Consider the following 14,226-nt stretch of genomic DNA (forward strand, 5'->3'; position numbering starts at 1 on the left):
CACAAATATGGATTGGCATTCATGCTACAGTATATTTCTGTACAGTAAGATTTATTTCTTGATAATTAATTTTACTATGTGAGACAATGTTAATACTCTTTGATCAGATGCTAAGCTGCATCAATAAAGAGATGTAATATTTTCAACACTTGCTGAGGTACACACTAGAAGTAACTTACTTTCCTGCGTACAACTTTGACGACAATATAAAAAATATGCACTATATCCAACCTGGTCTCCTAACAAATGCATTCCTGTATAGGTGAAATACATTCACAATAACATTTAAAATGTATTTTCTCTCCAAAAGACAAAGACTGCATTAGGAGGCAGAAGACCTTCCTCCAACAGACTTTTGTTTTCCATACTCTATTTGTTAAAAAAAAACATGATTACATTTAGGAACAGAGCATGCATTGGGTGAGAAGAGACCCTTGCACATTTTAATCACTTTCAGTAGCTCTCCAGTTTCTTGGTATTTTGAGTAAAACGAGTAAGAAATGACAAAATAGCAAAAATAACGGCATGTTGATAACAAACATATTTATATGTCACATATAGAATCTAGGAGAAATGCATTCCACTCAAAATGTAAGCCACAAAGGCAGTCACAGCTCAGGCCAAATCAGTTAACACTTGTATATAAGATTTTCCAATGAGCAAATCTAATATAAAATGCATGCTTTAAGGTTCTATAACCTGCTCACAGTTGTTGTACAACTGCAAGCTACTTTGTAACCTGCCTCTAGACCAGCTGTTCCTTTAAATCTGTATCTGACTTATTCAGTGTTGATATCTCTTTCTCTGCTATATACTGGGTCTTGCTGCCTTTGACATACTATACTACACTAAGCTACACTATGCCACAAAGTTTAATTTGCTGCAGATGTAAATTTCAGTCTTTTTTGACTGTCTGAACTTAAGTTTTTTCAACACACATTTTTTTTTTACCCTTTCGAGTGGTAAGCAGAGGAGTGAGGGTGCTCTGGTGCCAAACAGTGATGAGTAGTGTCCAAGGCAACACGATCAATATAATGGCAACGATGTCTCGTCTCTTCGGCATCTCCAGGGTCAGACCTGAATCATGTTCCTACCTGCAAGGGTGTGTAACACATGATGGGTGCACAGTTATAAGAACTAGAAAGCTGTGAATTGTCTGAGATCATACTTGCATCTCACTGAACCAATTAAAAGGTCTTTATTTTGTTTCCTATATTTAATACATTGAATAAACTGAGGCATTCATTATGACATAAACTAATTTTACGTCAAAGGTGGGCAGGTGGGACCCAAACAGAAGTCACAGACACATACGAATAAACTAAAAAACAGCCTTCTATTAGCTGGAATGCCAAAGTCCATAAATAAATCCAAAATGTCAAACAGACACACAATACACAGGCAGGAAACTGAAGATTGGTTAACAGACACTCAGATAAAGAACAAAAGAAAATTGGGCTAGATATACATCAACACAATGAGGACAAATTATTGTTAGTGGAAACACCTGGAAAACAATAACAGCTGAAACTAATCATGACAAGACAAGACGAAATACGAGACACAGGAAACAAATAATTACCAAAATAAAACATGAAGTAACTAAACAACACATAAAAAAGATATTGGGGAAAATAAACTCAAATTTTAAAGATCAAAGTATAAACAATAGTAAAGTCTAAAAGAAAACCAGATAACAAAGGTAGCAAGAACAAGAAACTAAACACAGAAACTTTACAATAATAAAGAGAATTCCAAAAAAAACCCCTCAACTACTTGTAATAACTAAGTCTTAATGTAGTAATGCTAAGTAATACTAACACACAATACTAGCTAAACATGAACAGTCCAAAACTCTGAATTCTGGGTCAAGGACCCAGGACCACGCCAATATGTAAGTCATTTCAATTTGTATTCTAAGGTATACAGGAAGTGCAGAATTATTAGGCAAATGAGTATTTTGTCCACATCATCCTCTTCATGCATGTTGTCTTACTCCAAGCTGTATAGGCTCGAAAGCCTACTACCAATTAAGCATATTAGGTGATGTGCATCTCTGTAATGAGAAGGGGTGTGGTCTAATGACATCAACACCCTATATCAGGTGTGCATAATTATTAGGCAACTTCCTTTCCTTTGGCAAAATGGGTCAAAAGAAGGACTTGACAGGCTCAGAAAAGTCAAAAATAGTGAGATATCTTGCAGAGGGATGCAGCAGTCTCAAAATTGGAAAGCTTCTGAAGCGTGATCATCGAACAATCAAGCGTTTCATTCAAAATAGTCAACAGGGTCGCAAGAAGCGTGTGGAAAAACCAAGGCGCAAAATAACTGCCCATGAACTGAGAAAAGTCAAGCGTGCAGCTGCCAAGATGCCACTTGCCACCAGTTTTGCCATATTTCAGAGCTGCAACATCACTGGAGTGCCCAAAAGCACAAGGTGTGCAATACTCAGAGACATGGCCAAGGTAAGAAAGGCTGAAAGACGACCACCACTGAACAAGACACACAAGCTGAAACGTCAAGACTGGGCCAAGAAATATCTCAAGACTGGTTTTTCTAAGGTTTTATGGACTGATGAAATGAGAGTGAGTCTTGATGGGCCAGATGGATGGGCCCGTGGCTGGATTGGTAAAGGGCAGAGAGCTCCAGTCCGACTCAGACGCCAGCAAGGTGGAGGTGGAGTACTGGTTTGGGCTGGTATCATCAAAGATGAGCTTGTGGGGCCTTTTCGGGTTGAGGATGGAGTCAAGCTCAACTCCCAGTCCTACTGCCAGTTTCTGGAAGACACCTTCTTCAAGCAGTGGTACAGGAAGAAGTCTGCATCCTTCAAGAAAAACATGATTTTCATGCAGGACAATGCTCCATCACACGCGTCCAAGTACTCCACAGCGTGGCTGGCAAGAAAGGGTATAAAAGAAGAAAAACTAATGACATGGCCACCTTGTTCACCTGATCTGAACCCATTGAGAACCTGTGGTCCATCATCAAATGTGAGATTTACAAGGAGGGAAAACAGTACACCTCTCTGAACAGTGTCTGGGAGGCTGTGGTTGCTGCTGCACGCAATGTTGATGGTGAACAGATCAAAACACTGACAGAATCCATGGATGGCAGGCTTTTGAGTGTCCTTGCAAAGAAAGGTGGCTATATTGGTCGCTGATTTGTTTTTGTTTTGTTTTTGAATGTCAGAAATGTATATTTGTGAATGTGGAGATGTTAATAAACTGATCCGTAAGGCCAGTAATGTTGTGGGGATGGAGCTGGACTCCCTCAAGGTGGTGTCGGAGAGGCGGATGCTGTCCAAGATAAAGACAATGTTGGATAACACCTCCCACCCACTCCATGACATGCTGGTCAGTCACAGGAGCTCATTCAGTGAGAGACTGAGATTACCGAAAAGCACCACTGAACGACACAGGAAATCTTTCCTGCCTGTGGCCATCTCCCTGTACAACGCATCCACTTAACACACTGGTTATTGCTACAACTACACATGTTTCTTTTCCAGCTATTTATTTATGAGTGACTTATGTATGTATGTATATATATATGTATATATTATACTATTCTTAGTTAGCGTATTGTCTGTCTTGTCTTAATGTTGGTTTATGTTGGTTTATAATGGAGCACTCTAACAAAAAATAATTTCCCCCAGGGATCAATAAAGTATTCTGATTCTGATTCTGATTATATTGGTTTCACTGGTAAAAATAAATCATTGAAATGGGTATATATTTGTTTTTTGTTAAGTTGCCTAATAATTATGCACAGTAATAGTCACCTGCACACACAGATATCCCCCTAAAATAGCTAAAACTAAAAACAAACTAAAAACTACTTCCAAAAACATTCAGCTTTGATATTAATGAGTTTTTTGGGTTCATTGAAAACATGGTTGTTGTTCAATAATAAAATTATTCCTCAAAAATACAACTTGCCTAATAATTCTGCACTCCCTGTATAATTGGGTTTGAAGTGCTTTTCAAACATTCCCTTCTTTCAAAAGTAGTAGCAGATTCTCTTTAACATGAGTGGATGAGCTGGTTTTTGAGTCTGTAGATATAATGGCCCTTTGCTAGAGGTGGATTACATTTTGAAGTGTATGTTGCATAGAACACGGTGGCCCTCAATTTAACACTGTCATGCTGTAGCTGCAAGGCACAAACTTCAAGGAAAGAGGAATTTTGTTAATAAATAGTCACAGTCTGCTGGAGCAGGCCGAATATAGGTCAAAGACTGCTCTAAGCTTCCTATTTTATCACAGCTGAAGATGTACTGGTGTACTATTATAGCAATTAAGCTAATGATTTGAAGAGGGCTACCGTGCTTCTCAACACAGTGGGCACAGACAGACAGTAGTTGTCATGAATTCACAATGAATATGTATATACCCATTATACATTATTACATCAATATATATCAATATATATATATATATCTATATATATATATAAACACCCAGCACGCCCCTGCGGGCGGTTTATCCTTCAAGCTCGGGTCCTCTACCAGAGGCCTGGGAGCTTGAGGGTCCTGCGCAGTATCTTAGCTGTTCCCAGGACTGCGCTCTTCTGGACAGAGATCTCCGATGTTGTTCCTGGGATCTGCTGGAGCCACTCGCCTAGCTTGGGAGTCACCGCACCTAGTGCTCCGATTACCACGGGGACCACCGTTACCTTCACCCTCCACATCCTCTCGAGCTCTTCTCTGAGCCCTTGGTATTTCTCCAGCTTCTCGTGTTCCTTCTTCCTGATATTGCTGTCTTTCGGAACCGCTACATCGATCACTACGGCCATCTTCTTCTGTTTGTCTACCACCACTATGTCCGGTTGGTTAGCCACCACCATTTTGTCCGTCTGTATCTGGAAGTCCCACAGGATCTTAGCTCGGTCATTCTCCACCACCCTTGGGGGCATCTCCCATTTTGACCTCGGGACTTCCAGGTTATACTCGGCACAGATGTTCCTGTACACTATGCCGGCCACTTGGTTATGGCGTTCCATGTATGCCTTGCCTGCTAGCATCTTGCACCCTGCTGTTATGTGCTGGATTGTCTCTGGGGCATCTTTACACAGCCTGCACCTGGGGTCTTGCCTGGTGTGATAGACCCCAGCCTCTATGGATCTTGTGCTCAGAGCTTGTTCTTGTGCTGCCATGATTAGTGCCTCTGTGCTGTCTTTCAGTCCAGCTTTGTCCAGCCACTGGTAGGATTTCTGGATATCAGCCACCTCCTCTATCTGCCGGTGGTACATACCGTGCAGGGGCCTGTCCTTCCATGATGGTTCCTCGTCTCCCTCCTCTTTCTTGGGTTTCTGCTGCCTGAGGTATTCACTGAGCACTCGGTCAGTTGGGGCCATCTTCCTAATGTATTCTTGGATGTTCGTTGTCTCATCCTGGACTGTGGTGCTGACACTCACCAGTCCCCGGCCCCCTTCCTTCCGCTTAGCGTACAGCCTCAGGGTGCTGGATTTGGGGTGAAACCCTCCATGCATGGTAAGGAGCTTTCTTGTCTTTATGTCAGTGGCTTCTATCTCCTCCTTTGGCCAGCCTATTACCCCAGCAGGGTACCTGATCACGGGCAGGGCGTACGTGTTGATGGCCCGGATCTTGTTCTTACCATTCAGCTGACTCCTCAGGACTTGCCTGACCCTCTGCAGGTACTTGGTGGTTGCAGCTTTTCTAGCGGCCTCTTCATGGTTCCCATTCGCCTGTGGGATCCCCAAGTACTTGTAACTGTCCTCTATGTCTGCAATGTTGCCTTCTGGTAGTTCAATCCCCTCAGTTCTGACTACCTTCCCTCTCTTTGTTACCATCCGACTACACTTCTCCAGTCCGAACGACATTCCAATGTCATTGCTGTATAGCCTGGTAGTGTGGATCAGTGAATCGATGTCTCGTTCACTCTTGGCATACAGCTTGATGTCATCCATGTACAGGAGGTGGCTGACAACTGCTCCGTTCTGTAGTCGGTGGGGACAGAGCATCTCCTTGGTAGATCCCGCACTTGATGGTGACTTGTGCTATGGGCTTGGAGTTGGCCTCTAGTGTTGTACGCCACATCCCCATTGAGTTCCTGATGAAGGCTCTTAGGGTCCCATTGATCTTGTACAATTCTAGGCATTCCAGTATCCAGTGGGGCATTGAGTCATAGGCCTTCTTGTAATCAATCCAGGCAGTGCACAGGTTGGTCAGTCTGGTCTTGCAGTCTCGGCTGATTGTTCTGTCTACCAGTAGCTGGTGTTTTGCGCCTCTGGTATTCTTGCCAATTCCTTTCTGTGTTCCGCTCATGTATTGACCCATGTGCCTGTTCATCTTAGCCGATATGATGCCTGACAGGAGCTTCCATGTAGTACTGAGGCAGGTTATTGGTCGGTAGTTGGAGGGGACCGGTCCCTTCTTGGGGTCCTTGGGGATCAGGACCGTCCGGCCTTCAGTTAGCCATTCCGGGTGTCTCTCGTTAACTAGCAGCTGGTTCATTTGTGCTGCCAGACGCTCGTGGAGTGCAGTCAGCTTCTTCAGCCAGTAGGCGTGAACCATGTCGGGCCCTGGTGCTGTCCAACTCTTCATACTGGAGACCCTTTCTTGGATATCTGCCACTGTGATGGTTACTGGACCCTGTTCAGGGAGGTCGCTGTGGTCTGCCCTCAGATCCTCTAGCCACTGAGCATTGCCGTTATGGGTTGCATCCTTCTCCCATATGCTCTTCCAGTATTGCTCCGTCTCCAGCCTTGGTGGTGCTGTTCTCTTATTGTTCCCTTGCTGGTTCTGTGGAGAACAGCTGGTTTATTCTCCTGCCTTCTATCTCTCTGGTGTACCTCCTCAAGCGGCTGGCCAAGGCTGTGAGTCTTTGCTTGGCAGTTTCCAAGGCCTCAGGTATGGACAGCTTGCTGTATTTCTTAGGCACCTTATTTGTCGCACCTTTCTGCAACTCCGTTAGTTGGCTAACCTCCCTCCGTGCTACTTTGATCTTGCCCTCTAGCCTCCTTCTCCATGGAGGGTACTGCCCCTTGTCGCTGTTCAACTTGTAGCCAAGCATCTCACTGATCACTGTTGCCGTATTGTAGATCAGCTTGTTAGTGTCGGTAATCGTGGTTGTAGGTATTGTCCGTAGTGCTGCATTAACATCATCTAGCAGACCTTCTGAGGGAACTTCACGTAATCTTGGTAACCGGCTACGCGGGATCCAGGTTTCAAGCTTGGCCATGATCCTATTTTTCAGGTCAGTTCCTCTCGCACTCAACGATCCTTCTCCTATCGCACTTGGGGCTATGTACCCAATCTCGGGTGGGGGTGATGATATCTCCCCCCTGACCTGGCGTCCTGACTCCTCCTTGCCGTAGCATTTGTGTTGTACCTCGTCAATCTCTAGCTGTGAGAGCAGTCCCTTCTTTCGAATGTTGGAACACTGAGCTACTAGTTGTTTCGCCGTCATTGTGGATGTTGGGTATCGAAGAATCCATAGGGGTTACTTGCATAGTAGCATTCCAACAACGCCCTGTTTTCGTCTCTTGCCCACCGATGCCTTCTTGTTCCAGTAGCCCACTTTTCGTCAGGGTGCCCTGGTTCCTCAACACCTGACGCGGACCTTGTTGATCCGGGCGACGTCCGAGCCGGCATGCCTTCATATTTATCTGTCTCGCTCATGTCTGCGGTAGGCTTGCTTAGCATAGGGGGTCTAGCCTTAGGACCCTTACTGGATACAGACGCCCCAGGCAGGAATCGAACTTGCGATCCTCTGTTCCAAAGGCGTGTAGTCTAACCACTACGCTATCCAGCTGCTATATATATATATATATATATATATATATATATATATATATATCGCCCTATGACAGCTGGGATAGGCGGTATCTCAGCGTGGGTCAAGGACAGATTGAATATGTCTGTCAGGACTCCTGCAAGCTCCCCAGAACACGCTCTGAGAACACGCCCGGGGATGCCATCAGGACCTGCAGCCTTGTGGACATTAATCCTGCTCAGCACCGCTCCTACATCGGTGGGGGAGAGAATCAGTGGGTGGTGGTCCGGCGTCACATCTGCTTTGGTTGTAGTTGTTGGATTCCCTCGCTCAAAACGAGCATAAAAGTTGTTGAGCTCGTTGAGGAAGGAGACATCAGAGGATGCGGGGGAGGGTTTGGTGGTCCTGTAGTCTGTAATGGTCTGGAGTCCTTGCCACATGCGTCGGGGGTTGTAGTTGGAGAAGTGTTCTTCTACCTTCTTTTTGTAATGGTGTTTGGCTTTTTTGATGCCCTTCTTTAGATTAGCCCTGGCTGTACTGTAGGCGTGTGCATCTCCTGACCTAAAGGCGGTGTTGCGGGCCTTTAGGAGGAGACGAACATCCCGGTTCATCCAAGGCCTCTGGTTGGAGTACATGATGATCCGTTTCTGGGTGGTGACACTGTCTGTAGTTTTGGAGATGTAATCCAGTACAGATGAGGCATACTGGTCCAAGTCTGTGTGGGTGAACGTATTCCAGTCTGTGTTTTTGAATCTGTCCTGGAACACTGCGTCTGTCCCCTCTGGCCACACTTTAATTGTCCTCACAGCAGGTTTCACACGTTGGATGAGTGGTGAATACCGAGGTGTGAGGAACAGGGAGAGATGGTCCGATTGTCCAATGTGGGGGAGGGGTGTGGCTTTGTAGGCTCCAGCCAGGTTGGAATACACATGGTCTAAAGTCTTGTCTCCTCTGGTGTGGCAGGAGACATGTTGGTGGAATCTGGGGAGGACTGTCTTTAAGTTGGTGTGGTTGAAGTCGCCAGCAACAATAAAAGCAGCCTCGGGGTGTTTATTCTGGTGTTTGTTAATGGCTGCAGAAAGTTCTTTCATGGCCAGCCTAGCATTAGCATCAGGGGGATATGCACTGCAGTGAGTATGATAGAGGTGAGTTCTCTGGGGAGATAATAAGGTCTGCATTTGACCATTAAAAACACTGCATTAGGTGAGCAGTGACTCTCAGTGGTAGTAGAGTTCATGCACCAAGCATTGTTAATATAAATGCACAAACCTCCACCTCTGGTCTTGCCGGAGTCATCTGCTAGCCTGTCGGCTTGGTGTGTGTAGCGTCCTGCTAACTCAATAGCATTGTCCGGACAGCTTTTGTTCAACCATGTTTCAGTGAAAAACATGACATTTGAGTCCATAATCCGTCTGTTGCAAGGTTATTATCGTTAACGAAAACTAACGAAATAACGAAAACTAGAAGTGAAAAAACATTTTCGTTAACGGAAATAAAAATAAAAACAAAAAAAGGAAAACTAACTAAAACTGTAATGAGTGTTCACAAAACTAACTAAAATTAACTGAATTTATAGCAAAAATGTGTTTAGTTTTCGTAGATGTGTGCGTGTCATACAATAGTCAAGGGTGAAAATGAAGTTTAGTTTCCAGATTTTTTTTCCTTGTTGTGTCTCATTATGCCAGCAGGTGGCAGTACGTTAGTCGAGTCGTCTGTGTTGCTGCTCCGTCCACGCGCAGAATCATGTCAGGAAAAGTCGGGAGAAAGCGCCAGAGTCCAATTTGGGATTACTTTGAATATGACTGTGTTTTTTTGGGGGCAGCACGGTGGCACGGTGGTTAGCACTGTTGCCGCACAGCAAGAAGGTCCTGAGTTCAATTCCACCATCAGGCCGGGGTCTTTCTGTGTGGAGTTTGCATGTTCTCCCCGTGTTTGCGTGGGTTCTCTCCGGGTACTCTGGCTTCCTCCCACCGTCCAAAGACATGCAGCTTGTGGGGATAGGTTAATTGGATAATCCAAATTGCCACTAGGTGTGAATGTGCGAGTGAATGTGAGTGTGAATGGTTGTCTGTCCCTATGTGTTAGCCCTGCGACAGACTGGCGACCTGTCCAGGGTGTACCCCGCCTTTCGCCCTATGACAGCTGGGATAGGCTCCAGCGCCCCCCGCGACCCTGAAAAGGATAAGCGGAAGCGAATGGATGGATGGATGACTGTGTTTTGGATAAAGCAAGTGTCTTGTAGTGGAAAGAGACAAATTATGAGGGACATTTCTAAAGGGGAAAAAAATCCCATAAACCTTAAAGTGCACTTGAAAAGCTCACACAAGAAGGCTAACCTAGCTTACCTTGAGAAGGTAAGGGAGCGCACTCAAACCTCATCCCCAGAAAACAGAAGCTAACCCCAGGCAAGGCAGCGTGATGCATCCCGAGACAACAGGACGGGGATATCTACATAACTGTGTGAGTCAATTGCCTTCAAAAGGTTTATCAATTCACTTGAACCAAAATTACGAACACCCGGTGCTGCAAGAGTTAATAGTCTCATTGGGGCCAAGATATAAATTTTATATTTGCCTGGTATCAATGGTTGTTCATCTGCCTTTATTTATTTATTTAAAGAACCCATAGGTGGGAATGTGAGTTGTCTGTCTCTGCGTGTTAGCCCTGCGACAGACAGGCGACCTGTCCAGAGTGCAGGGTATGGTAGCTTGAATAGCAACATACCCAAGGATAAGCAGAAGAGCATGACTGATATGATGAAACTGGGATTTTGTTGCACTTAATTATTGCAAACACAACTAAAACTATAACTGAAACTAAGGATTTTCAAAAAAATAAAAACTAAACTAAACTAGCAAACAATTGGTAAAAACTAATTAAAACTGATATAAAATTGAAAATCTGAAGTCAAAACTAAATAAAAATAAAAACTAATGAAAATTGCAAAACTATTAAAACCCTGGTCTGTTGTTGGTGATAGAGAGCCGTATCTCATCCATTTTGTTTGCCAGAGAACGGACATTGGCGAGGAAAATGCTGGGTAAAGGCAGCCGGTGTGGTGGTAGCTTTAGCCTAGCCTGTAGCCCTCCGTACTCATACAGAAAAAATGTTGGGAAAAGCGATCAGGAGAAATTCGGGACAATGAAAAAAGTTGAAGTTTGAGAGAAACTGAATGAGGAAGCAACCTGGCCATACCTAGTGGTAAACAGAGGATATGAAGGGGAAGCATGATGACATTTTAAAGCTGTTGGTAATGGGCTCGAGAGGGCTCAGGAGTAACTTTCTGTTGACATACAATATGGACAGGGGGTGCCCTGACTGGTTACTTCTTACTTCTTTGGAGAATGTGAGGCAAACATTTGAAGATTAAGTGAAGGTCATTGATGTAGAGGTGATGATCTGAAATTTGTAATTTGGTCAAATTACAAAGATGAAGAGAAGTTGAAGGGAGCTTCTGATACTGGAGTTTTTCAATGAGTAGTGATAGCTGAGGTAACGTGGAGAAATAAGCAAGGGGAATCTGTGAGAGATTTTGAAGAAGAAATGCAACTAAGGTAAGATTTTATTGTGGGGATTTTGATAGAAAGGGTTTGATGTGTGTTTGAGGAAAAAACTACGCAATGTAATGATCTTGAAGGACGGAAAGAGTAGGTTGAAACAGGAACGAAAGGAATGAAATGAATTCCAAGAGGTTCAGTCAGTGGGCAAAGTGCTGTGAGTAAGGCTGTTAATGATGGCTTCCTGAGATTAAGCTAATGACCTCTGCAAAGCTAGGGTTTAAATCTTAAATATTATGGGTGAATATTAAAGTACTTGGATTGTGTCTAATTCTGCATGTGGGGCAAGGATCTGTCTGGAGAAAGAGACAACAAGAGACGGCCTGGAACATCATCTGCTCTGAGTAAGAATTGGTGGGTGACCGACAGCCACGTAAAGTGATGCATGAAGGACATGATAGATGGGGAGTTGCTTCAGCCTTTGCTATTCAAATTCAAAATTCAAATTTTATTTGTCACGTACACAGTCATACACAGTACGATATGCAGTGAAATGCTTAGACAACTGCTCGTGACCTAAAGAAAAAAAAAGGAAAAGGCTATGAATAAGATAGGAAATAAATATGAAAAATTAAAAAGGGTAAATTTAACTAGGAAGGAATAAAATATAAATTAAGGTTAAAAATGAAATAACTGTACAACACAAATTAGAATGAAGGGTAAATTTAACTGGGAAAGAATAAGAAAATATATAAATTAAAGTTGAAAATAAAATAACTGTACAACAAAATACACAATACACAGTATAGAACTATATAAGAATGTATGAAGAAATATAAATAAATATATATATATACACAATAACAGCAGCTGTACAAGTATTAACTGGAAATGAAGAATATAGTGACCAGTGTTGTGCAATCCACATTATGTCTTGTGCAGTGCAAATATGCTTAAAGTGATTTAAGTGATGAATGGTAAATGGTAAATGGCCTGTATTTGTATAGCGCTTTTCTAGTCCCTAAGGACCCCAAAGCGCTTTACACAACCTGTCATCCACCCATTCATACACACATTCACACACTGGTGATGGCAAGCTACAATGTAGCCACAGCCACCCTGGGGCGCACTGACAGAGGACAGATGAAGTGAAGACAATGTCCAGAATGTCCAGTGTGTGTGTGTAAGAACTCTATGTGTGGGTCAGTACTGTGTGGTGGTGTGATTGAGAGACCGTATCGCCTGCGGGAAGAAGCTCCTCCTCAGTCTCTCTGTGTTGGTCTTCAGGGAGCGGAATCGCTTTCCTGACCTCAGCAGAGAGAACAGTCTGTTGTTGGGATGGCTGAGGTCCTTCACGATCTTCCTGGCCTTGGTCCAGCACCGCCTGCTGTAGATTGAGTGCAGGTCAGGGAGCTCGGAGCGGATGGTGCGCTTAGCTGACCGCACAACCCTCTGTAGAGCTCGTCTGTACTGCATGGTGCTGTTCCTGAACCAGGTTAAGATGTTTCCCGTCAGGATGCTCTCTATGGTGCACGAGTAAAAGTTCCTGAGCACCTTGGAGGGCAGTTGGAAGTCTCTCATGCGTCTGAGGTGGTAGAGACGCTGACGAGCCTTTTTCACCACGGTGTTGATGTGACAGGACCATGACAGGTCCTGCGTGATGTGAACTCCGAGGTATTTGAAGCTGTCCACTCTCTCCACTGGGCACTCGTTGATGACGGGGGTCTGGTAGTTCCTCTCCTGCTTAGTGCTGAAGTCCACTATCAGCTCCTTTGTCTTACTGACGTTTAGAAGGAGGTTGTTCCTCTGGCACCAGTTCTCCAGATTCCTAATCTCCTTCAGGTAGGCCGTCTCGTTGTTATCAGAGATCATGTTTAGTGAATAAGGATTAATCTTTCTGCTGCTGTTTGGTGCAAGAGTGAGCAAGTCAAAAGTTTTTGGGGGGTTTAATGTCACTGAGTTTCTCCAAGGGCATAGAAGCCTGAAACCAAATAGTGTTGAGGGTCATGCCAGGACACTACAGGGATGTCCAAGGGCCTTCTGTTTTGTCTTCTGACAAGAGATTGCTTAATTAAGTGAAAACTGACATCAGGGTGGTTAACCCTTGCGCTGGAGGTGATGTGGGAGGAGATAAATCCAGGCTGATAAAAACTCGAAAATCATCAGATGGACCAGATATGATTTGATATACCTTTATTAGTCCCACAAGGGGAAATTTCATAAATTAGATATGGCAACATCTGGTTGTTGTCTTGTTGGTAATTATCCAGCACAAGGCTTTGGAAAGACAGCTGAACATTTTGGGGCTGCTGTCTTTCCAAATGTAAGCCCAACTCTAAAATAGCAAACTGCCTTCCATTTGATTCTAAAGAGGAACCTGAATTCAGGGTGGATTGGCAGGACTTTGAAGGCGCTTGTAATTTTGACTAGCGTGACCTACGATTATTTGCATTTCAGGGAAAAGTCATCTCTAGGAATTAAGCTATTATTGTTTGGGATGAGTCTGATATCTATAATGATTTTTTTCTGGAATATTTTTTTGGTTGCAGTGCCTAATAAACTGTTGAGAAAAGGCGATTAAGGAAAGGCCTAATCATGAATCCCTCGTAAACGTCTTTCATGAAAAACCTTTTATTGAAAAATTGATGAAATATGGTTTAGATAATTTTTTAAGGCTTCTTTCGTTGGTTGAATACTAATAGTAAGTCGTAATTGCTTAGTGGGAATGTGTGGGCAGGCTGGGCAGAAATGGCCACTGGAATGAAGGTAGCAACACTTTGACACTGAGCATCCAAAGTTGTTGAAATTACTGCAAATTGTGCAGTCTCCGAAGTGCATGGTGGATGTAACATTCTGATCTATACTTTGTTGCAGTAGCATGCTATCTTGCTAGCATGCTAACAATATGGGTTCAGGAGTTTTGGGAGGGCACTTGGAGCTAAGTGGGCTTTTGAGTAGGATAATGGAAGCTGTAGTTGGATGGAGGACTGAAAA

The 14,226-nt window shown here is 43.8% G+C and overlaps 1 protein-coding gene across 3 annotated transcripts in view; it reads right to left on the reverse strand.

Annotated features, from left to right (window-relative positions):
* The window catches only part of b3gat1b (beta-1,3-glucuronyltransferase 1 (glucuronosyltransferase P) b), a 60,254-nt gene that overhangs the window by 9,015 nt on the left and 37,013 nt on the right, over window positions 1-14,226 (reverse strand). For all 3 annotated transcript variants that reach the window (XM_085288205.1, XM_085288207.1, XM_085288204.1), the window contains one exon: window positions 952-1,094. In XM_085288205.1, the coding sequence (XP_085144331.1) occupies window positions 952-1,063 (112 nt within the window). In that variant the 5' untranslated portion in view covers window positions 1,064-1,094. The remainder of the gene's footprint in view (window positions 1-951; window positions 1,095-14,226) is intronic.

Source organism: Mchenga conophoros, linkage group LG10 (assembly GCF_057382185.1).
Source record: "Mchenga conophoros isolate Kocher_MC1m ecotype Shallow Benthic linkage group LG10, M_conophoros_male_GT1.1, whole genome shotgun sequence".
Lineage (NCBI taxonomy): Eukaryota > Metazoa > Chordata > Actinopteri > Cichliformes > Cichlidae > Mchenga > Mchenga conophoros.